The sequence below is a fragment of the Mustela nivalis genome, assembly GCF_964662115.1.
Source record: "Mustela nivalis genome assembly, chromosome: 1".
Taxonomy (NCBI): domain Eukaryota; kingdom Metazoa; phylum Chordata; class Mammalia; order Carnivora; family Mustelidae; genus Mustela; species Mustela nivalis.
Genome location: NC_139020.1, coordinates 190758935 through 190785361, shown reverse-complemented (window position 1 = coordinate 190785361; position 26427 = coordinate 190758935). Strand labels below are relative to the sequence as shown.

The following is a 26427-nucleotide window of genomic DNA, read 5'->3' as shown; positions in this document are numbered from 1 at the left end:
AGGCTTAAGTGGGTAGGAGAAGAATCAATGAAACAAGATGGGATTGGGAGGGAGACAAACCATAAGTGACTCTTAATCTCACAAAACAAACTGAGGGTTGCTGGGGGGAGGGGGTTTGGGAGAAGGGGGTGGGATTATGGACATTGGGGAGGGTATGTGCTTTGGTGAGTGCTGTGAAGTGTGTAAACCTGGTGATTCACAGACCTGTACCCCCGGGGATAAAAATATATGTTTATAAAAAATAAAAATTAAAAAAAACAAACAAACAAACAAAAAAAAAACCAAATAAACAAGACCCACTGATATGCTGTCTGCAGGAGACTCATTTTACACCCAAAGACACCTCCAGATTTAAAGTGAGGGGGTGAAAAAACATTTACCAGACTGATGGACATCAAAAGAAAGCTGAGGTGGCAATCTTTATATCAGACAAATTAGATTTTTTAAAAAGATTTTATTTACTTCACAGAGACAGACACAGCAAGAGAGGGAACACAAATAGGGGGAGTGGGAGAGGGAGAAGCAGGCTCCCCACTGAGCAGAGAGCCCAATGCAGGGCTCACTCCCAGGACCCTGGGATCATGACCTCAATCATGACCTGAGCCAAGGTAGATGCTTAATGATGGAGCCACGCAGGCACCCCAACAAATTAGATTTTAAACCAAAGACTATAATAAGAGATGAAGAAGGACACTATATCATACATAAAGGGTCTGTCCAATGAGAAGAGCTAAAAATTTTAAATATTTATGCCCCTAACATGGAGCAGCCAATTATATAAACAAATTAATAATAAAATCAAAGAAACACATTGACAATAATACAATAATAGTAGGGGACTTTAATACCCCCCCTACTGAAATGGACAGATCACCTAAGCAAAAGATCAACAAGGAAATAAAGGCCTTAAATGACACACTGGACCAGATGGACATCACAGATATATTTAGAACATTCCATCCCAAAACTACAGAATACACATTCTTCTCTAGTGCACATGGAACATTCTCCAGAATAGATCAATTTCTGGGTCACAAATCAGGTCTCAACCAGTACCAAAAGATTGGGTCATTCCCTGCATATTTTAAGATCACAATGCTTTGAAACTGGAACTCAATCACAAGAGGAAAGTTGGAAAGAACTCAAATACATAGAGGCTAAAGAGCATCCTACTAAAGAATGAATAGGTCAACCAGGAAGTTAAAGAAGAATTTTTAAAAATCGTGAAAATGAAAACACAACTGTTCAAAATCTTCAGGATGGAGCAAAGGTGGTCCTCAGAAGGAAGGAGATAGCAATATAAGTCTTTGTCAAGAAACAAGAAAGGTCTTAAATATACAACCTAACCCTACACCTTACTAAAGGAGCTGGAGAAAGCACAGCAAAGAAAGCCTAAACCCAGCAGGAGTAGAGAAATAATAAAGGTCAGAATAGGAACCAATGAAAAAGAAACCAAAAGAACAAGAGAACAGATCAACAGACGTAGAAGCTGGTTCCTTGAATGAATTAATAAGATTGATAAACCCTTAGCCAGACTTATCAAAGAGAAAAGAGAAAGAACCCAAATTAATAAAATCATGAATGAAAGAGGAGAGATCACAACCAATACCGAAGAAATACAAACAATTATAAGAATTTATTATGAGGGCGCCCGGGTTGGCTCAGTGGATTAAGCCGCTGCCTTCGGCTCAGGTCATGATCTCAGGGTCCTGGGATCGAGCCCCGTATTGGGCTCTCTGCTCAGCAGGGAGCCTGCTTCCCTCTCTCTCTGCCTGCCTCTCTGCCTACTTGTGATCTCTGTCTGTTAAATAAATAAATAAAATCTTAAAAAAAAAGAATTTATTATGAGCAACAATATGCCAGCAAATTAGACAATCTGGAATGGATAGATTCCTAGAGACATATAAACTACCAAAACTGAACCAGGAAGAAATAGAAAACATGAACAGACCCATAACCAGTAAGGAAATTGAAGCAGTAATCAGAAATCTCCCAACAAACAAGAGCCCAGAGTCAGATGGCTTCCCAGGGGTAATTCTACCAAACATTTAAAGAAGAATTAATTACTATTTTGAAACTGTTCCAAAAAATAGAAATGGAAGTAAAACTTCCAAACTCATTCTATGAGGCCAGCATTACCTTGATCCCCAAACCAAAGACTTCATCAAAAAGGAGAATCACAGACCAATATCCCTGATGAACATGGATGCAAAAATTCTCACTAAAACACTAGCCAATAGGATCCAACAGTACATTAAAAAAATAATTCACCACAACCAAGTGGGATTTACTCCTGAGCAGCAAGTTTGGTTCAACATCCATAAATCAATCAATGTGATACAATACATTCATAAAAGAAAGAATAAAAACCATATGATACTCTCTGTTGATGCTGAAAAAGCATTTGACAAAGTACAGCATCCTTTCTTGATCAAAACTCTTCACAGTGTAGGCATAGAGTGTACATACCTCAATATCATCAAAGCCATCAATGAAATCCCACAGTGAATATCATTCTCAATGGGGAAAAACTGAGAGCTCTTCCCTTAAGATCAGGAACATGGCAGTGATGCCTACTATCACAAATGCTATTCACCATAGTACTAGAAGTCCTAGCCTCAGCAATCAGACAACAACAACAAAAAAATAAAAGATATCCAAATCAGCAAAGAAAAACTCTTGAGTGCCTGGGTAGCTCAGTGGGTTAAAGCCTCAGCCTTCAGCTCAGGTCATGATCCCAGGGTCCTAGGATCGAGCCCCACATTGGGCTCTCTGCTCTGCAGGGAGCCTACTTCCTCCTCTCTCTCTCTGCCTGCCTCTCTGCCTATTTGTGGTCTCTGTCTATCAAATACATAAAATCTTAAAAAAAAAAGAAAAAGTCAAACTCTCATTCTTTGCAGATGATATCATACTTTATGTGGAAAACCCAAAAGATTCTACCCCAAAACTGCTAGAACTCACAAAAGCATTGAGTAAATTGTCAGGATATAAAATCAATGCAAAGATATCAGTTGCATTTCTATACACAAACAGCAAGACAGAACAAAGAGAAATTAAGGAGTTGAACCCATTTATAATTGCATCCAAAATCATAAGACACTTAGGAATAAATATAACCAAAGAGGTAAAGGATCTGTTCTCAGAAAACTATAGAATACTCATGAAAGAAATTGAGTAAGACACAAAGAAATGGAGAAACGTTCCATGCTCATGGATTGGAAGACAAATATTGTGAAAATGTCCATACTACCTAGAGCAATCTACACATTTAATGCAATCCCTATCAAAATATCCTCAACTTTTTTAAAGAAACGGAACAAATAGTCCTAAAATTTGTATGGAACCAGATAAGACCTCACATAGCCAGAGGAATGTTGAAAAAGAAAACCAAAGCTGGGTACATCACAATTCCATACTTTAAGCTCTATTACAAAGCTGTCATCATCAAGACAGTATGATTCTGGCAAAAAAACAGACACATAGATCGATGGAACAGAATAGAGAGCCCAGAAATGGACCCTCAACTTTATGGTCAACTAATCTTCAATGAAGCAGGAAATAATGCCCAGTGGAAAAAAGACAGTCTCTTCAACAAATAGTGTTGGGAAAATTGGACAGCCACATGCAGAAGAATGAAACTGGACCATTTCCTGTACCACACACAAAAATAGTCTCAAAATGGATGAAAGACCTCAGTGTGAGATAGGAATCCATCAATATCCTTGAGGAGAACATAGGCAGCAACCTCTTTTGGCCTCAACCACAGCAACTTCTTCCTAGAAACATTGCCAAAGATAAGGGAAGCAAGGGCAAAAATGAACTATTGGGACTTCATCAAGATCAAAAGCTTTTGCACAGCAAAGGAAACAATCAACAAAACCAAAAGACAACCAACAGAATGGGAGAAGATATTTGAAAATGTCTTATCAGATAAAAGGCTAGTATACAAAATCTATAAAGAACTTATCAAACTCAACACTCTAAGAACAAATAATCCATTCATGAAATGGGTAGAGGACATGATCAGACATTTCTGCAAAGAAGACATCCAAATGGCCAACAGACGCATGAAAAAGTGCTCACAACATCATTCAGCATCAGGGAAATACAAATCAAAATCACAATGAAATATCACCTCACGCCAGTCACAATGGCTAAAATTAACAAGTCGGGAAATGACAGGTATTGGCGAGGATGCGGAGAAAGGGGCACCCTCCTTCACTGTTAGTGGGAATGCAAGCTGGTGCAGCCACTTTGGAAAACAGTATGGAGGAAGTTGAAAATAGAGCTACCCTATGACCCAGCAATTGCACAACTGGGTATTTACACCAAAGATACAAATGTGGGAATCGAAAGGGGCATGGGCATCTACATGTTTATAGCAGCAACGTCCACAATAGCCAAACTATGGAAAGAGCCTACATGTCCATCAACAGATGAATGGATAAAGACGATGTGGTGTACATATACAGTCGAATATTTTGTAGCCTTCAAAAAAAAATGAAATCTTGCCATTTGCAATGATGTGGTTGGAATTAGAGGGTATTATGCTAAGTGAAATAAATCAATCAGAGAAAAACAATTATCATATGATCTCACTGATATGAGGAATTTGAGAAACAAGACAGAAGATCATAGGGGAAGGGAGGGGCAAAATGAAACAAGATGAAACCAGAGAGGGAGACAAACCATAAGAAACCCATAATTTCAGGAACAAAACTGAGGGTTGCTGGAGTGGAAGGGTTGCTGGAGTGCAGTGCGGGGGGTGGATTGTGGGAGGGATGGGGGTGGCTAGGTGATAGACACTGGGGAGGGTATGTGCTATGGTGAATGCTGTGAATTGTGTAAGACTGATGAATCACAGAGCTGTAATCCTGAAACATATAATACATTATATATTAACAAAAAATTTTTTTAAAGAGAATAAAATGAGGATAGCCATGTTAAATTTGGATAAGAAAGTATGACAACAGGGGCACCTGGGTGGCTCAGTCATTAAGCATCTGCCTTCAGCTCAGGTCATGATCCCGGGTCCTGGGATTGAGCCCTGCAACAGGCTCCCTGCTCAGCGGGAAGCCTGCTTCTCCCTCTCCCACTCCCCCTGCCTGTGTTCCCTCTCTCACTGTGTCTCTCTCAGTCAAATAAATAAATAAAATCTCTTTTTAAAAAAAGTATGACACAAATGAAAAAGTAATTTTAATGTATGAATCAAAATAATTTAAATGCATACCAGTGTTCTGTAACACCTGTCAGTTAAAGGTGTAATGACAAGTCGAGGTGAGTTACCAAGATACTCATAAGCATATTTTACATTGCAATTAATGATACGAACTCGAGCATTTTCAAATTCCCAATAATATCGAAGCTGAGCAAGCCACTGAAAATCTGTATCATGGGAGACACCTAGAAAGAATAAGGTAAAACAAGAAAACAAGACACATAATCCTGAAATGGAAAAATAATTTGAAAAATAGGTATCCTATCATTTTTTGTAACAGCAGATATTAAAATAATTTGCTTTCTAATTTATAGACAGAATCATGTAAATTAAATTCTCTTGAGAGTGAAAACAACATATAGTATAAAACTTGGTTTCTAGAAGCTATTAATATTTTATCTTTAACATTACAGAGAAGAGTTACATACCCATTTCAATCATGTCCATGACCACATCTCTGGCATGGACATCAATTGTAACCAAAGCTCCCAGAGTAATCCTGGTCTGCTTCGACAGTTTTCCCCTTACCAGCTCTACAATATCATTTAGTTGATTCTGAAGTTCCTTATAGTATTTCTTTAATGCCTACAAAATAAAAAAGCAATTAAACTTATGGTGTATAGTATCTAAAATACATATTTTATATACTCTTTTACAAAACAATTCTGACTTGATATCTTGATATAGAAATGAATTCTAGAACAGAATGAGTTTGTCTAATCTTCATAAAATACTCAGAACAAGTTTCCAAATAACTATAATTTTAATGCTAGATGTATAAGCAGATGGGAAGACTGCCTTTACAAAAATAGATAAGGTAACTAAGAAACATAGCAGTAGAAAAGAATGCTATATGTATACAAAAAAATTGCTTTGGGCTACCTGGGTAGCTCAGTTGGTTAAGCATTCGACTCTTCATTTCGGCTCAGGTTTGATCTCAGGGTTGTAAGATCGAGCTGTATTTCAGACTCCATACTGGGTATGGAGCATGCTTAAGATTCTCCCTCTTCCTTCTGCCCCTCCCCTGCATATGCGCTCTCAAATAAATAAATAAATAAATAAATAAATGCTTTACCTCTGTCCCACCACTTATAACTTCCTGTGTCTCAGAAGTCCAGAACATTTGAGAAACACAGAGTACAACTTGGCCAGGCCACTCTCGAACCCAGTCTTTTCTTGCAGATTCTGGATATGCCTGAACAATTAAAATGCATTTCTAACTTTAAAAGATTATGAAAGGAATAAAAAGCTAAATGTCTAATAATGGGGAAATACAACACTTGATATATTTATAGGCTAGAATATCACATAGTTATGAAAATTTCCAGATGACTATTTAAAAGAAAAATTGTAATAAACAGCTTTTTAAATCATTTGTTTATTCATAAAAGAGTAGTAAAATGAACACTAATATGTTAATAATCAGTTATCTCTGGAAAAATGTGATTGTTGATTATTCCAGAAGTTTATTTCTATATATTTTTAAAGATTTTATTTATTTGTTTGACAAAGAAAGACACAGCAAGAGAAGGAACACAAGCAGGGGGAGTAGAAGGGGGAGAAGCAGTCTTCCCACTGAACATGCGGGACTTGATCCCAGGATTCTGGGATCATGACCTGAGCGGAAGCAGACGCTTAACGACGCAGCCACCCAAGTGTCCCAATTTTATACGTTTTTATGCTACTTTGCTATAGGGAGTTGTCAAGTTTTCTATACAGAATACATATCACTTCTATTATAATGAAATGTAAGGGATTTATTAATCTGTAAAAAAAAATTGGTTTAATAGATTATATATCGATGCTGATTTAATTGAAAAGGAGATTATATAATCTAGTGGAAAACTGAATTAGTAGCTAGGACCCTTGTAGGATTTATCTATAGCTTTTCTAAAAACTTATATGACCAGAGTATATAATTCGAACAATAATAGGGGTGCCTGGGTGGCTCAGTCCTTGGGCATCTATCTTTGGCTCAGTCATGATCCAAGGGTCCTGGGACTGAGCTCCACATCGGGCTGCCTACTCATCGGGAAGCCTGCTTCTCCTCTCCCACTCCCCCTGCTTGTGTTCCTGCTCTCGCTCTTGCTCTGTCAAATAAATAAAATCTTCCAAAATATTATATATTTGTTGGGACGCCTGGGTGGCTCAGTTGGTTGGACGACTGCTTTCAGCTCAGGTCATGATCCCGGAGTCCCAGGAGCGAGTCCCGCATCGGGCTCCCACCTCTACGGGGAGTCTGCTTCTCCCTCTGACCTTCTCCTCGCTCATGCTCTCTCTCACTGCCTCTCTCTCAAATAAATTATATCTTTTCTTAAAATTATATATTTGTTGAATTATAAATAATTTAACAATCTGTGCTTTTGAGTTCAAATTATATTCTCATTTTTTTCTAACTTTTTATGTTCAAAATGTATTTAAATAGATTGAGGGTGGAGTTTAATCTCCTAAAAAAATAACAAGCTTCATGGGCGCCTGGGTGGCTCAGTCATTATGCGTCTGCCTTTGCTCAGGTCATGATCCCAGGGTCCTGGGATTGAGCCCAACATTGGGCTCCCTGCTCAGCGGGAAGCCTGCTTCTCCCTCTCCCACACCCTTGCTTGTGTTTCCTCTCTCGCTGTGTCTCTATCAAATAAGTAAATAAAATCTTTAAAAACAAAAAAAGAAAAAAATAATAGAAAAATGACTTGCTTCAAGTAATAATAGCAGATACAAGTTATAAATTGAAAAAGCTGCAGAACAAAATTTGAAGTTGACACTAATGGGAACTGTATTTTTAATACAATAACACCATTAGATAAAACAATGTTAAACATAAAGATATAAATATATTATTACTTAAATACATTTTATTAGCAACATTTAGAAATAAAAACAAATGACAAGTTTCAAAGAAGGAGAAGTTTCAAAAAATGGATGAGTCATTTATAGACACACAGAAGGTAAATTTCTATACTAATTAAGAAATACTTTCATGGATAATGTTGGATTTTTTACCTACATGTTTTAATCTGTTTGGAATCATAAATAGAAAAAGAAGAGAAAAAGCCAAGATTTATTTGCAGGAATATTAAAGCTGAATAGAATAGCCACTGCAATAAGATGAGCTTCATGGGGTGAAAGAAAGGGGATACGTCACTCACATAAAGTGAGTTGTTGGTAAGCATGATACGCTCTAGTTCAAGCAGAGAAAGAGAACTATAATATGATCTCCCTGATATGAGGAAGTGGTGATGCAACATGGAGGCTTAAGTGGGTAGGAGAAGAATAAATGAAACAAGATGGGATTGGGAGGGAGACAAACCATAAGTGACTCTTAATCTCACAAAACAAACTGAGGGTTGCTGGGGGGAGGGGGTTTGGGAGAAGGGGGTGGGATTATGGACATTGGGGAGGGTATGTGCTTTGGTGAGTGCTGTGAAGTGTGTAAACCTGGTGATTCACAGACCTGTACCCCTGGGGATAAAAATATATGTTTATAAAAAATAAAAAATTAAAAAAAAAAAAAGTGAGTTGTTGGATTTTAAAAGGCTGCAATGCCTTTTTTTTTTTTAATTTTACTACATAACTGTTCATTTGTGTTCCTAAAGACAGAAATATACTGAATTTCATTATTCAAGATTAAGTTAATTGGATCAGCATAAGTAAGGTACATGTCGTACTTCAGTGTTACATTTCTTTCATATATTATATACCCTCTTTTAATGTTTGTTTATCTCATTTTGAGTATCTAAGGTGTAAACAGCAGTAGATCACAGGTTTCACACCCCTGTCTGAGGTTCTTTCTGACCCCAGGCTCTATACACAAGATACCTGAATGCTCTTCCCTTTGCTCTTTATCTCGTTAATTCCTACTTTGGGTCTCACTTTCAATCTCACTCTCTGTAAGAGCCTATCACTAGAAACACCCCCTCCATTCTAAATTATATATACCTTATACTTTCTCATCTCATAAAACCTTTTGTCCTTTATAGCACTCAAGCACACATATTATCTGCTTCTCCCTCTCCCACACCCTTGCTTGTGTTCCCTCTCTCGCTGTGTCTCTATCAAGTAAGTAAATAAAGCACACATATTATCAATTCTTACTAATATCATTATCTTAATAATGTTAGAAACAAAGAGTAAAAATATAATAAATGGCTTAAAATAATAATAACCATAAATAGTAATTTACCAACACAAATTCAAAACCTCCTAAAAAGAAAGCACTTGTGGAACACAGGGTGTTCCTGAAATTAAATCTTTGGAAACGCACCAGCCGGGCTGCCGCGATCACATCATGAATACTCCGGAGCATTAAATCTTCCACTTGAATGAGCCACTTTTCCACAGCACCTCGCGCTGCAGATGTGGAAATGAGGGCAATCAGTTCCACTCGCTCCCCTTCAGAGCTATACATGGCCTTAATGTCCAAATTAGGAAGGAATTCCAACTTAGCAATGCCCTCGAAGCATTTTTTTAAATGAGGCTGAACTCTAAGTGGATCTTTGGTCTCTGACAAAATCTCTAACATTTCATCATTAGATAAGAAGAAAAAACTAGAAAACATGAAAATACAAAATGTTTTAGTTCTCCTTCATCATGTATCAGAAAATGGTTTTAGTTATAGCACAATTAATTACCCATCATACCGAGGGAAGAAAAGCCGTTTTTTTTCAAGATATGCATTAAGCCCTTTCATAATTTTCTCCAAAAGTTCGTTGCAGTTCTGCAGTTTTTCCAATAAACCTGTTAGAGAAGTAGCAGCAAGAACCTAAAAGATACACATTCGTTCAGGTCAGCACTTATATACCAGATATAACTGTAAATCCCAAGCATTAGTCTATTGTATATGTCAAAAATGTTGAAATGTCGAAAGGCTTATGAAAATTGTTGTAAAATATTTTGTCATTTAAAATTATTATAATTCAATAAATCAGAAATAGTCTTAACCAAGGATGCAAGTTACAAATGAGAAGTTATAATTGTCATGCATATTTCATTTCTCATATATTCTTCTGAATGATGTGGGAAAAGTCCATTAGGTTGGTGTGTGGTTTAATTTTCACATTTACAGCTGTCAACTGTGAACAATCTACAGTATAAGTTGGTGAACTATATCCCACAGGTTAAATCCGACTTGCTGCTAGTCTTTTTTTTTTTTCAGCTTTATAAGTTACAATTGACAAATAAAAATTGTATTTATTTAAGGTGTACAACTTGATGTTTTGATAGATGAATGCACTCTGCTGCCAGACCAATGAGCTAAGAATTTTTACACTTTTAAAAGGATGAAAAATGAAAAGAAAAATCACATTTCATGGCACATAAAATGTCACTGTCCAGAAAGTTTTATTATACCACAGACACATCCGTTTAGTAACATACTGTCTCTGGCTGCTTTCTCCCCACAACAGTGGCAGAATTGAGTAGTTGCAAAAAGACTGTATGTCCCACAAAGTCTAAAATATTTACTGCCTGCTCCTTCGCAGAAAAAAGTTGCTGACTTCTGATCTACCAGAAATCGTGTTTCACAAAGGTTCTAAGATCACTGTGTAAGGCAAAATCCTTGGAACTCATAGTTTGAGCATATTATTGACTCTCACTAAGTCCAGCATGGCTAATTTTCATCCAGCATTGAAATAAATTGTTACATTTTAGGTTGAAACCCAGATTTAAAAAGTGAATATATATCTTTCAACTATGAGTACTTTGTGTATGAAAAATACATAGTCTGTCTTTCAACATGAGAACACACTTGACAAGGTGCTATACTCACTAGGAGAGATACGTAGCAAGTGAGGTCAACTGAGAGAACAGCAAATCCTATATTCCTATTGCTCCCAAGCATATAAAGTCATTGAGTAGAATGTCAAGTGAATCACCTATATTCATTCTTCCTCCCTTTCTCTTTCTCTTTCTCTCTGTCCATCCCCTTCCTCTTCTTATTTTAGTTTATTTTACAAGAGAAGAATAGCTGTGAGTATCTACCGCAGTCAAATGAGTTAAATATGCATTTGAGGCAGCTGCACCATTAGAGTTATAAGTAGTGTATTGTATGATTTGAAAAGTAAAATTATCTTAATGCTTTGCACTTTCTTCTATTTTTCTGAACTTTTAAGTTTGTATACAATGAGCAGGTTTTGCTTTTGTAATCAGAAAAAAAGAGTCAGATGCTTTTGAATAACCACAGTTAAAGGTTCCCTTTATTTGTAAGAGAAAATAAAGACTTCACCTTTGGATCTTTTGTACAGAACTTCATGATATCTCTCCAATGTCTGTCTACTGTCTGAAACTGACGCCCTTCTTCTGGCATCTGTTGCATGATATCCTCAGAACAAAATATGGGCTCCAAGTACAGCCAGTGAGCTTGTACTTTTAACCATTCATCAATCGTTTCTTGTATTCGAATCAAGCGGTCCTCCCAGGCCTTAATGAAAAGCACACCATACTAAATTCCAGTTATTAAAGAAAAGCCATAAATTACAACAAGGAGGAACACCTGGAAGGCTCAGTCAGTTAAGTGTCTGCCTTCAGCCCAAGTCATGATCCTGGGGTCCTGGGATCAAGTTCTACATCAGGCTCCTTGATCAGCTGGGAGCCTGTTCCTCCCTCTGCCTGCTACTCCACCTGCCTATGCTTGCTCTCTCTCTGACAAATAAATAAATAAAATCTTTTTTAAAAATTACAGCATGGAATATTTACTTAAAATTTACTGTTATTTTTTTTTAAGATTTTATTTATTTATTTGACAGAGAGATCACAAGCAGGCAGAGAGGCAGGCAGAGAGAGAGAGAGAGAAGGAAGCAGGTTCCCCGCTGAACAGAGAGCCCGATGCGGGGCTCGATCCCAGGACCCTGGGACCATGACCTGAGCCGAAAGCAGAGGCTTTAACCCACTGAGCCACCCAGGTGCCCCTAAAATTTACTGTTATTTTTAAATCAATGCCAAACAGCTCAGGGTCATTTATGGGTATCACATGGATTTAGAAAAACTCTAGGAAGTCCCAGGTTTTCCTAAGTCATTGGAACTCACCATAGGAAATGACTATAGTTATCTAGACCAATTTCTTTATCTTTAGGGAATGATTCCAAGCCTGAAAATCATCCAGAAAAGTCCTGCTGTACAACAGTGCTTATCAACCCAGGGGCTATTTTGCCTTCCACCCCAAGGGACATTTGACAATGTGTGGAGATATTTTAATTTGTCACAACTGAGGGGTGAAGGTACTACTAATATCTCATGGGTAGAGGCCAGGAACATCGCCAAACTTCCTAACATGTACAAGACAGCCCCCACGACAAAGAATTATTGAGCGCAACATGTTATTAGTACCAGGTTGGGAAATCTGACTCTACATTAACACAACTTTGAGGGGGGCAGGAGGAGGGACAAGGAAACAGGTCCCCTTAGTCTCATAGGTCTTCTAGAATTGACAAGATATTTCACTAGCTGAAGATCATTATACGATTTCTTTTGTTCTTAAATATATGGCCTATATTCTATGTGTCAAGAAATTAGGTCTCTTGTTTTTATTGTTTTAAAAGCTCTTAGAGCTTTTAAATTTTTTCATAAATTCTCTCTTGTTAAATAAGAAAATTCTACAGAAGACATAATATCTTATCAGAAGAAGCAGACCAGCTTGGTTTATGAGAAAATGTGTAGCATTAGGTCCTTTTGAAAGAACACTACTCCATCTTCTCCAAATTTCTGAGAGCCAAGGTCTTCTATGGAGAACTATTTATGTTCAAATTAAAACCAGACTACCTCAGTTTGAATCCTAGTTTTGTCAATTATTACCTGGGTAAATGTGGGTAAATTACCTATCTTCCTATAGCTTGGTCCTTATCTCTGAGTACAGAAAACATTGCCCATCTTGAACACCTGTTATGGGGGTTAGATGGTTTAATAAATGTAAAGCCTCTAGAGTAGGGGCTATAAATATCAAGGGAAGCATCCGTTTGTTGTCTGTCTTTTCCCCCATTTTATATAGCCCCCAGTTAGAATTTTGATACTAGCCATGATGCTATTATTATAATTTGTGTTTGCTTTCTGTATCTACCTATATCAATTATAAGAATATGAAATAATCTTATAGCCTCAAATATAATTTTTTTTGATATCAAGTGGACCATAATTCATTAATTATTCTAAAGGACTCTCAAGCTTGTTGTTTACAAATATAGCTAAAGTATAGTATATAGAACTTCATTACAAGTTACAAGAATGAAACAGTGTCTATACTATCTAAAGTTAGAATCAGTAGTACCAACTCTTTTCCTTCCAAGTCTATCACTGTCATTGGGGAAGTTCTGTGGTTTTTTTTTACTTTATTTTATTTTTCCAGTGTTCCAAGATTCATTGTTTATGCATCACACCCAGTACTCCATACAATATGTGCCCCTCCAAGTTTTTTTCTAATAAAAAATTTGTTCTTTTCAAAATTATTAGAGTTAATGTCTCAGATCTGTTCTATAAGGCTTCACATTAATTTTAAATATCTGTTCCTGTATGTCACCAAATCTATCCAACAAGCTTATTCCTACAAGAATACATACATAATAAGGTAACAATTTTTAAAATGACCAGAAGTTATCATATTTAGCATACCTTGATCTCTTTTTCAAATGGTTTGATGAAAGGTGAGCCTCTCATTGTCTGAGTTTTTATAATTTGATCATCAAGGAGAGCCTGAATCTCATCTACTGAAGAAAGAATAGAAACTCCAGTATCACGATACGGACTTATGTGAAAAGCAATGTCATCCCAGGTTCCCATCATTGTATGCAGGGCTTTCTCTAATGAAAATTCCTAAAAGGGAGAAAAGGAGAAAGAAGGGGATGGCAAAGAAAAGTCTTATATACTGTATCAACTTGCCCTGGTAAATTCAGTAAGCACTGGATGAATTACACGGTCATTTTCTTAGTATAAGACACTATAACTCTCTTTAGGTTAAAAAGGTTTCTCAAACAGTTTAAAGATTCCTAAGAAAAATAGTGTAATTTAAGAAAAATTCACTTTAAGAAAACTACTACTGTCAGTATTAAAGTAGACACTGGGGTGCCTGGGTGGCTCAGTGGGTTAAAGGCTCTGCCTTCGGCTCAGGTGGAGCTCTCTGCTCGGCGGGGAGCCTCCTTCCCCTCTTCTTTCTCTGCCTGCTTCCCTTCCTACTTGTGATCTCAGTATTTCAAGTAAATAAATAAAATCTTTATTAGGTAGACACTAGACTAAAATACGTGTTGAACTTTCTGTGAGGTAGCCTTTCTATAAGATATAGTCTGAAGATACTTCCTGTATAGTTCAAGAACCCTAGAAGGCCATACTTGTTCTACTAGAATACATACACATCACATGACAAACACACACATTAAAAAGTCAAAGGAGACATTTCTAGCCTGGATTTCCTACGAAGAAGTAGTATAAAAGTGTACACTTCATGGGGGGAAAAAAGAGTGGTCTCCCATTGTGTTCCTTCATCTCCTCCCACTACTATCCAGTACTATACACTCAACCCCAGCAAAAACTATGATCATTTGATTAACAAACTCATCACATAAATGACCTTTCAAATAAATGATTTTTGGTTGATCTTCATATTTACCTTGCTTGCACCTGCACTTATCACTTCAAATTTTTCCAAGTATGGTGTAAGGTTTAATTTTAAAATTTTTCTCAGAGTAGTTCCAGAGTCTGGAGTCAAGTCATAGCCTACAATTTCTGATATCTGCTTCCAGTGACGAGGTCTCATTCCTGGGTTGCACAGGATAGAGACAGTAGGGATATAATCCTAAAGGTGAAAATATAAATAATAATGAGTCTCTCTTTTTGACTGCCATGCACACATAGATTTTATAGATAAAGCCTCATTAGTGTAAAGGCTACAGTTCTTGAAATTATTTGACATATTTGATGAGTCCAGTCAAAATCCTGATTAGATTTTAGAGGAGAAGGGAAACTAACAAAATGATTCTAAAGTTCACCTGCATAAATAAACATTTAGAAATAGCCTAGAAAATTTTAAGAGCAAAAAAGGAGAGGGGTAAATAATCTATCTGATATCAAACTATATGATTAGACTATGTTAATTAAAACTGTGGTATTATTATAGAAACACAAGTTGTTCTATATATTATATGTAGAAACATGTAACATAATATATAGTTATAAATACATGCATATACACACATAACATAAAAGGGGGAAAAGTCTGCATCAAAATGCCAAAATGTAACTTCTGTTTAGAAGTGAAAATTAACTACCAAGTGAAAATACCTAGTTTATCATTCTTGATACTGACATTAGAACATTTTCTTTATTTTTTAAAGTTCTTTTTATTATTATGTTCAATTAGCCAAAATATGGTAAATCATTAGTTTTTGATGTAGTGTTCAATGATTCATTAGTTGTATATAACACCCAGTGCTCATTACAACTCATGCCCTCCTTAATTTTCTTTAAAATCAAGAACAAGATAAACATACCTATTATTACTACTTCTAATGTACACTCTATTGAGTCTCCAAGCCAGTGAAGTAATATAAGCAAATAAAAGTTACGGGGAAGAGAAATTTTAAAAAGCAAAACTACCCAAAGAAAACAAAAATATGAATTCAAAAGGATATATGCACACCATGTTTACTTCAGTATTATTTATAATAGCCAAGACATGGAAACAATCTAAGTGTCTATTCAACTGATGAATGAAAGAGGATGTGGTATACATACAACGGAATATAATTCAGGCATAAAAAAGAATGGGATCAGGGCCCCTGGGTGGCTCAGTCAGTTAAGCCTCCAACTCTTGATTTTGGGTCAGGCCATGATCTCAAGGTTTTCAGATAGAACCTCAAAGCACACTTTGTGCTGGGCATGGAGCATGCTTAGGGTTCTCTCTCTCTTCTTCTCCCTCCGTCCCTCCCCCCCAACTCACGCAAGTGTGTATACTCTCTCTCTGAAAAAAAAAAAAAGAATAAGATCATATATTTGCAACATGGATGGACCTAGAGGGTATAATGGGGAAAAAAAAACCTGACATTGTTCACAGATTATTGTCTATGTACAATGACTGGATATTAAATTAATATAAGGAAAATTTTTAAAAAATACTGTATATAAGCCATTACTATATATAATTAACAAAAAAGACCAATTTACCATAACAACAATAAAATAAAGTACCTAGGGATAAATTTTGTTTAATATTTTAAAGTTCAGGGGCACCTGGGTGGCTCAGTGGGTTAAGCCTCTGCCTTTGAGTCATTCTCAGGGTCCTGTAATCAAGCCCTGCATTGGGCTCTCTGCTCAGCAGGGAGCCTGCTTCCCCCCCCCTCCCTTCATCTGCCTCACTGCCTACTTGTGATCTCACTCTGTCAAATAAATAAATAAAATATAATTTTTTAAAAGTTTATTTATATATTTTTTAGTAATCTCTACACCCAATTTGTGGTTCACACCCACAACCCTAAGATCAAGAGTCACATGCTTTTCCAACTGAACCAGCCGGGTGCTCCTACCTAGGAATAAATTATGTGAAAACTGTGCAAAGCTATAATTTTATTAAAAGATGTTAAAGAAAATCTAAATACCATGATAAAGATAGATTCATTATCATATAAGTGACAAAGGATTATTACTTAGAATATATTATAAAAAATTCCATAAACTAACAATAAAAATTCAGAAACAACCACTAAAACAAAAGTGACAAAAGAGTCAAAGGGCATAAAGAGACATTTCACAGAAGAAGAAACATGAAATGTAAGTACTTTGAGGGATTTTTGTTCATAACACTACAAGTAGGAAAATCAAGGAATTAGGTAACTAAATAATGTAACTAATTAGGTAACTAAGCAGTGAAAATAAAGGATGAGTTTTAGAAACATAAGGCTGAGTGAAAAATATCAAGTCATGTAAGACTACAAATAGATGATATATTTGTATAAATTGTTACATATAAATGTGAGCAAACAAAAGAGAATTACAATTTATGACATACTTATTTTTAAAGGGGTAAAAGGGTTTAAGATAGGGAAGGATTACATAGAGAGAAGCAGGAGTATTGATAATTTTTCTGTTTTAAAAAATAGGGAAGGATTCATGCATGTTCATTTTCTTCATAGCTTACAAATATGTAACATATATTCTTCAACTATTAGATAATAAAAATGTATTAACAAAGAGAGACAGAGAAAGAACACTTATCTTTTCCTGTTCCAAGCCCAACAAAATCATACTTATACTTCTGGTCACCTCCTTAGTAAAGCCTTATCTGTTTTCCAAATGACAAAATTAATTGCTCCATGCCCTTTTCTTTCAAAGGATACTGCTATCCTCTACCCATGAATTTCTCATTCTGCCTTCCATTACCAGTTGTTTACAGTCACTTCTCTTGCTACATTGTGTTCTCTCTGAAGGACAAAAGTCAATTCATGTGACCTGTACAACAAAAATATTGAACTAGAAGACTAATTATTAACATTATTATTATTAACTAATGTCAATATCCAAGCCACTAATTATATAAAAAAATTGTAAAAAGACAATTAGATTGAAAAGAAAAACATAAAACTAGCTCTATTTACAGGTTACATGATGCTGTATATAGAAAATTCTAAGGAATTCAGTTTTTAAATTTTTATTTTATTTTTATATTTTACTTATTTATTTGTCAGAGAGAGAGCGCAAGGAGGGAGCAGCAGGCAGAGGTAGAAGCAGGCTCCCCACTAAGCAAGGAGCCCAATGCAGGACTCTATCCCAGGACCCTGGGATCATGACATGAGCGGAAGGCAGCCACTTAACTAACTGAGCCACCAAGGTGTCCCTTAATTTTATTTTTAAGTAATCTGGACACCCAAGTGGGGCTCGAACTTACAACCCTGACATCAAGAGTTGCATGCTCCACCGCTTGAGCCAGTCAGGTGCTCCACTATGAAATTCATTTTAAAACCATTAAAACTAATAAATGAATTCAGCAAGGTTGCAGGATACAAGACCAACATATAAAAATCAATAGTACTTCTATAAACTAGCAATAAAAACCCAAAACTGAAAGTAGAGGGGAAAAAATCTCATATATGATAGCATCAAGAAACATAAAATAGGGACGCCTGGGTGGCTCAGTTGGTTAAGCCACTGCCTTTGGCTCAGGTCATGATCCCAGGGTCCTGGAATCAAGTCCCGCATTGGGCTCCTTGCTCAGTAGGGAGCCTGCTTCTCTCTCTACCTCTGCCTGCCACTCTGCCTGCCTGGGTGTGCTTGCTCTCTCTCTCTCTGACAAATAAATAAATAAATAAAATCTTTTTAAAAAAGATAAAATAAAAGAAATGCAACACTTATACACTGAAAATTACAAATGATTATTAAAAGAAATTAAAGAAGTCCATCAACAGATGAATGGATGGATAAAGAAGATGCGAGATATATATATACATATACATATATGTATATATATATATCACGGGGGAAGGGAGGGAAAGATGAAACAAGATGGGACTAGGGACAGAGACAAACCATAAGAGACTCTTAATCTCAGGAAACACACTGAGGATTGCTGGAGGGGATGGGGGTGGGAGGGATGGGGTGGTTGGGTGATGAACATTGGGGAGGGTATATGCTATGATGAGTACCGTGAATTGTGTAAGACTGATGAATCACAGACCTGTACCCCTAAAAAAAATACATTATATATTAATAAAAATAATTTTAAAATAGAGAAAGTAAAAAAAAAAAAAAAGAAGACTAAATAAATGTAAAAATACCTCATGCTCAGATACTGGAAGAATTAATATCATTAAGATGGCAGTACTTGCCAAATCTATCTAAAGATTCAATGCAATCCCAGCTTCCCTTTTTTTTTAAGGTTTAAAACATATTTTAATACGCTGATGCTGCATTATTATTCCATTTCTCAAAAAAATCCCAAAGGTATCAGGGACAAATAAAAATCTGATACAAGTAAAAAATGCACAGCATAACTATCTAAGACAGGTACACCTAAGAGTTACTGACCTTCAGCATACAGTAACATTATCCCCAAATTTGTATTAGATCTATCAAGAAGAGCTGTGAACAACAATATCATAGCCACAAAGGGCCCATTACTGGGTTGTCCTTATCCAAGGAAAAGATAGTGGAAAGATTTTTCTTAAAGATATAATAAATGAAAATCTCTAAGAGATTTCATGTCTTCCTTAGTAATTATTCATGGATTAGGCAACCATTTTTTAGATATGACACCAAAAGCACAAACAACAACAAAAAAATAGATAAATGAGACATCATCAGAATTTAACACTTTTGTGCCTCAAAACACATCATCAGAATAAATGGGAGAAAAAAATTATATATATATATTTATTTTAATTTTAATTTTAATGAATTAATTTATTTATTTATTTATTTATTTTGAGAGAGAGAGAACCTGTGCCTGGATGCAAATGGCAGAGGACAGGCAGGGGGAGAAAGAGAATCTTTTTTTTTTTTTTAAGATTTTATTTATTTATTTGACAGAGATCACAAATAGGCAGAGAGGCAGGCAGAGAGATAGGGAGAAGCAGGCCCCCTGCCGAGCAGAGAGTCCAATGTGGGGCTCAATCCCAGGAATCCAAGACCATGACCTGAGCCGAAAGCAGAGGCTCAGCCCACTGAGACACCCAGGTGCCCTGAGAAAGAGAATCTTAAGCCAGCTCCATACCCAGCCTGACGCAGGGCTCAATCTCATAACCCTGAGATCATAAACTGAGCTGATATTAAGAGTCTGATGCTTAACCAACTGAGCCACCCAGGCGCCCCAGAAGAAAAATTTTTAAATCATAAAGGACTTGTATTTGCAATATACAAAAAAACCCCACAATTTAATAAAGAGAAAAATAACCCAACTTAAAAGTGGACAAAGGATTTAAGCAGATATTTCTGCAAAGGAAATACAAAAATGATCAATAAGCACATGAAAAGATGCTCAATATCTTTACTCATTAGGCAAATATAAATCAAAACCACAATGAGATACCACTTCATACTCATTGAGATGGCTATGCTCAAAAAGACTGACAATAAAAAGTGTTCACAAGGATGTGGACAAATTGGAAACCCCATGCATCATTGATGGGAATGTAAAATAGTGCTGCCACTTTGGAAAATAGCTTGACAGGGACGCCTGGGTAGCTCAGTCGGAAAATAGCTTGACAGTCCCTCAAAAATTTAAACACAGAATCACCATGTAACCCCACAATTCCACTCCTAAGTATATACCCAAGAGAAGTGAAACATGTCCACACAAAAACTTGTACATGAATATTCTAGTGGCATTATTCATAAGACCTAAAAAGTGAAAATAATGTAAACATCCATCAAGTGATGAATGGATAAATGAAATGTGATATACCCATATAATAGAGTATTATTCATCAAAAAAAAGAATGAACTATGATATATATTACAACACTGAAGAATGTGAAAACATATGCTAAGTGAAAAAAGCCAGTCCTGAAGGCCATATACAATGATTCCTTTATATGAAATGTCTAGGGTAGATAAATTCAAAGAGACACAAAGTAGATTAATAGTTGCCATGCTCTGGGAGTAAGAGGAAATGGGGAGTGACTTTTAATAGTTAAGGGCTTGGAACACCTAAGTGGCTCATCTGGCTAAGCATTTGCCTTCAGCTTGGGTCAGCAGGGAGCCTGCTTCTCCCTCTTCCCCCTGCTCGTGCTTGCCTTCTCTCTCTCTCTCTCTCAAATAAGTAAAACTGTGTTTTTAAAAAAATTCTATTTATTTATTTATTTGACAGACAGAGATCACAAGTAGGCAGAAAAGCGGGCAGAGAGAGAGGAAGGGAAGCAGGCACCCTGCTGATCAAGGGTCCTGGGATGCAGCCCTGAGTCAGGTTCCCTGCTCAACAGTGTCCGTTTCTTTCTCTCCCTCTGCCCCCCTCCCTGCTAAGGTTCTCTCTCTCTTGCTCTACTCTCTCTCTCATATGAATAAAACTTTTTTAAAAAAGATTTTTATTTATTTATTATTTTTTAAAAGATTATTTATTTATTTATTTATTTATTTGACAGATTTATGTGACAGAGATTACAAGTAGGCAGAGAGGCAGGCAGAGAGAGAAAGAGGGGAAGCAGGCTCCTTGCTGCGCAGAGAGCCGGATGCGGGGCTCGATCCCAGGACTCCAGGATCATGACCTGAGCCGAAGGCAGAGGCTTTAGCCCACTGAGCCACCCAAGCACCCCTCAAATGAATAATACTTTTTTAAAAAGAAAGAAAATAGAGAAGATAGAACTTCCCATTTGTTTCATAAAGTCAATATAATCCTAATACCAAAACCTGACAAAGACATTACAAGAAAATTAAGATCAATGTCCTCTCTCCTCAAGAATCCTCAATAAAATGTTAACAAATAAAAAACTATGAAAATACTAGAAGAAAACATTATCTTGGAATGAGGAAAGCATTTCTAGCTATAATTTAAAATTCAGTACACAAAGGAAAAGAATGGGGGCACCTGACTCAGTTGGTGGGGCATGAAACTCTTGATCTCAGAGTGGTGGGTTCGAGTCCTATATTGTGCATAGGGATTACTTAATTTTTTTAAAAAAAGGAAAAATAATGAAAACTACATAAAATAAAAACCTTCCTTTCCCATTAACTATGGAATAATAAATCTAAATTCAAATAAAAACATAAAGAGGCTTCTGCAAGGATGTGCCTGGATGGTTCAGTTGGTTAAACATCCAACTTAGTTTCAGTTCAGGTCATTATCTCAGAGTGGTGAGATCGAGCCCTAAGTAGGGCTCTGTCCTCAGCAGGGAGTCTACCTGAAATTCTCTCTCTTCCTTTCCCTCCTCTGTCCCTCCTCCTCTTGTTCATGCTCCCTTTGCTCATGCTCTCTCTCAAACAAAATAAAATTAAATGATAAATAAGTAAATAAATATATATTTTTTAAAGATTTATTTATTTATTTGACAGACAGAGATCACAAGGAGGCAGAGAGGCAGGCAGAGAAAGAGGAGGAAGCAGGCTCCCTGCTGAGCAGAGAGCCGGATGCGGGGCTCGATCCCAGGACCCTGGGATCATGACCTGAGCTGAAGGCAGAGGCTTTAACCCACTGAGCCACCCATGCACCCTAAAAATCTCTTTTTAAAAAAGGCTTCTGTAAGACAAGAGCCATGATAAAGTCAAAAAAACAAATAACAAATATTTGCAAAACACATCATAGACAAAGCTTAGTCTCTCTAATATATATGTTTTACATATAATAATATATATTGTTTTAATACATGTGTGTTTTAATGTCCTAGGAAATTAATACATCATAGAAATATTAACATAATTAATATTAATATAGAAATATAAATAATATTAATATATATTATATCCTAGAAATCAGTAAGAAAAAAACCAATAATTCAATAGACAGACAATGGTAAGACCCAACAGTTCACAAAGAAATACAAAACATTCTTAAATATATACAAATGTGCTTAATACTTTATGTTATAAGAAAAATGAAAATTCTCTTAGCGGATTAGCAAAAACCCAAGTTTGAGGATATTTTCTTGTTGAGTGTGATGAGACTTTAAATAGGTATAGCCCCTATGTAAGGTAATTTGACCATAGATTTTAACCTGGCATTTACTATTATTCTGGAATTTACCTTGCAGTCACAACTTCACACACACAGGAAATCTAATACCAATATATAATATTATATAGGTCCAAAGAAAAAAGAGAGAGAGAAAAAGGTAATACAGGATGAGAAAATTCTCAAAGATAAAGTAATCAAAACAAAGGGGGAAAATAATACATACAGTATACTATATTTTATGTAGAAAGATGGAAGAATAAGGATATATATTCACATTGTTATATGCGTACCCAAATTCTGGAAGTAGACACACGAAAGTCATAACATTGATAACCTGAGTTATATGGGTGAGAAGCATGGGAAGGAAACTTTCCAGATACAACTTTTCTTATTTTAAGTAGGTCTACACCCAACATGGAGCCCAATACTGAGCTTGAACTCACAACCCTGAGATCAAGACCTAAGCTGAGATCAAGAGTCAGATGTTTAACCAACTGGTACACACAGGTGCCCCTCAAATATATCTTTTTATATTTTATAAGTCACACAGCTATATTAAGTATTGAAAACTATTTTAAGTGGTTTCTTTAAAAAAAAAATTCAGGCAGCTCATGGAATCTCTGAGAGCACTGGGCAAAGACAGGAACAATGCCCCAAATCCCATCCAAGTTTGCACTCTGAACATGCACTTCTCTGCTGCCTAGGGATGCTGGAGGCCTTATTCATTGTCACAAAAACAATTATCCTCTTGTGAAAATGACTGAAGCCTGGGAGGCTAAATAGCTTGTCCAAGGTATGCCACTACCAAGCATGGAATTGTGATACAAACCTAAGTGGTGTGACTTCAAAGCTTTCCCAACTAATTGATACCCTTCAGTGTTGCCCTTGGATAGGCTGACTGGTCTGCACTAGTTGTTTTTTACCCTCTATATGGTTGTGGCTAGTCATTCTAGGCTTTGCTATTTGCCATGCATTGTTCTACGAAGGGACTGATTTCATTGACTTTATCAGTAAAAGATGAAGCATGGATTTAGTAATAGATCAAGTTTTCCAGATTCAGCTGGATTTGCTTCCAAATCTTTCTCTTTCTCTCCATTAGCACTGGATGATGTGAACAGCTCCTCCCAGGGCTTTCTAAAATGTCATGAAATGTGTTCGTACCTTAAAAACTTTTATCTGCTCCATTACTGTGGAGCACATAGTAATAGTAGGATTCTCCTTCGGTTCTTCTTCAAGTCTCTCTTCTCCTAGAGATCGCCTTTTTGCTGCCTTTCTTTTTTCTTGTAATTCCTTCTTTTGCTTCATTTGGAAAAATTTCAGTGTCTTAAAAATTTCTCGGGAAAATTCATCCACATCAGCTTCCATACTTTCCCCATTAAGGTCCAAAAACCCTCCATCCATCCACCTGAATTGAAAAACAAAATATTAAACTCAGAAACTTCTGGAACACAAAGGAGGACTTAGAGATTCTTTAGGCTATGCTCTTCATTTAGGAGAAACAACTATGGGCAAGAGCAATTAGCAGTTTTTCTCAATCACATAGGTAGAGCTGATGGTAGAGAGAAAAGATCAACACCATCATCTTAGTCATGCTGCATGTGCTAAAATATGTATCAGAGTATAAATGGATGACTAAAAGTAGCCAAATGAAATGCAGATTTGACTTCAGAAATATTAGTCAACTTCAGTAACTGCATAAAAAAGTGAATTAGCTCTGAAAACCCAAGTGAGACTTTATAAATTAGTAAGGTCAGGGGCTACTTTAGCACCAGTTGGCATTTCTCCTGTAAGACAGTTGGTTCTCTTTCCAATAGACGAACATGTCCTACTTTTAAAAACTTAGCCAACAGCAACATCAAAAAATCACTATACATCTTACAAATCCTTTTACATAACTTGCTTAATTTTTATTACATTACCAGAAATTACCGTTTTTCTGTTCGTTGCCACTTCAGAACAAGATTGAAAAACTTCTGATAGGGCTCAATGTTCACTTTCAATTTATCCAGTTCAGGATACTTTGTCAATTCCCATTTGAAAAGTTCCTCTTCTTTATTAATAAACTGAACTGCTTCCTCAGATTCCTGAATACGTTTCTGTAGTTGCCTTACATCTGTCACATACTGAAAGCAAAAAATTTTTTGTCTTAAGAAATATCCAAGTAATGTTATAAAAATAATAAGATTATATGACACTGCATAGGTTGTATCCTTGCATTTACACTGCAACTTAATTTTTTTTAAGATTTTATTTATTTGAGAGGAAGAGAGAGAGAGCATGAGCAAGGGGGAGCAGCCTCCCAGCTGAAGAGGGGGACCAATGCAGGACTCGACCCCATAATTCTGGGATCATGGTCTCAGCTGCAGGCAGACACTTAACCGACTGAGCCACCAGTCACCCACACTGCAACTTTAAATATCAACTTTACAACACTACTATGATATGAAGCAAAAGATATGGTTCCATCTATTTTACAGATAGAAAACTAAGTCACAAGAAAGATCACATAAGTAATACAAGTTCCAGGCCTAAGAGTCGGACCCCTCTTTGCCATAATAAGTATGTGTTTCTAGATTTTTCAATGTATGCAAAAATATTCAGTATTAATCTACAAGCCTATTAGAGCTATTCTCTTCTGTGTTTATCATACCTGTTGCATGCGGTCCAATTCTGCAAATTCTGTAAATTCTTCCATGCGCCGTGATTCCTTTTCTATTTCCAAAATCAGTTTCTCTCTCTTGGCAATTAGCTCATTTTCCTTTTTATGTTTAGCATTCTCAATGAGCTTTTTAAAAGACAATTTGATCAGGTTAATTATTTTGTTACAAAGGAAACTTAAAAGTCAGAAATTTGAATGCTTTCTATGGTAATAAAAAACACCACAGAAGTAAAAATGAGTACAAAAAATGTAACACTAATATAAAAACAGAAAAAAATAATAAACCACCCAGAAAATTTTTCCTAGCTCTCTGAAATGACCTTTTATATTAATTAGATACTTTATTTAACAAATGCTGGGATAACAATAGAAGCTACCTCTTACTGAGCACATGCCATGGGTCAGGAACTACCTAATACCTTACTTACATTAGCACTGTAGTTTAGTTTATTAGTTTATTATTATTAGCTTATTATTAGTTATTATTATTAGTTGTTTATTATTATTATTACTATTTTATTTTTATTAATATTTATTACTATTATTTATTTCTATTTATTATTATTATTATTACCAGTTCAGAAATGAAGAAATTTAGGCATATAGAAATCAAGAGGCACGTCCAATGTCACAAAGTCAAAAAGCATAAATCTGCACTAGAACTTTGGTTTATCTGACTTGTTTTTTTATTACTGTATCATCTCACTTTCCACTTTAGGAGAAGCTGGTTTACACTAGAACTTTCCCAAAATCTAAATTATATTCAATATGATATAAAATTCTGAATCTGCTACTTCTTTTCTGATACTGGACCAGTTACTTAACTTCTCTGAGACTCACTTTTCTCATCTATGAAATGGGGAAATAGAAACGCCTGGGATTTTTGCAGGTATTATATGAATTACTAACTGCAAAACACTTAAGGCAATGCTTACTATTATTACCAGCCTATAATAGTTCTGACCTCTTTAATGTCTGTCCCAC

At 36.1% G+C, this 26427-nt stretch overlaps 1 protein-coding gene across 7 annotated transcripts in view; it reads right to left on the bottom strand.

The window, feature by feature from the left end:
• DNAH12 (dynein axonemal heavy chain 12) overlaps positions 1–26427 on the bottom strand; it is a 228390-nt gene that overhangs the window by 149659 nt on the left and 52304 nt on the right. For all 7 annotated transcript variants that reach the window (XM_082738549.1, XM_082738550.1, XM_082738545.1 and 4 more), the window contains 11 exons: positions 25435–25569; positions 24714–24907; positions 23946–24189; positions 14802–14987; positions 13811–14011; positions 11436–11630; positions 9853–9974; positions 9477–9759; positions 6294–6413; positions 5647–5803; positions 5231–5403 (listed from right to left, as the gene is read on the bottom strand). In XM_082738549.1, coding sequence (XP_082594675.1) covers positions 5231–5403; positions 5647–5803; positions 6294–6413; positions 9477–9759; positions 9853–9974; positions 11436–11630; positions 13811–14011; positions 14802–14987; positions 23946–24189; positions 24714–24907; positions 25435–25569 — 2010 coding nt within the window. The remainder of the gene's footprint in view (positions 1–5230; positions 5404–5646; positions 5804–6293; positions 6414–9476; positions 9760–9852; positions 9975–11435; positions 11631–13810; positions 14012–14801; positions 14988–23945; positions 24190–24713; positions 24908–25434; positions 25570–26427) is intronic.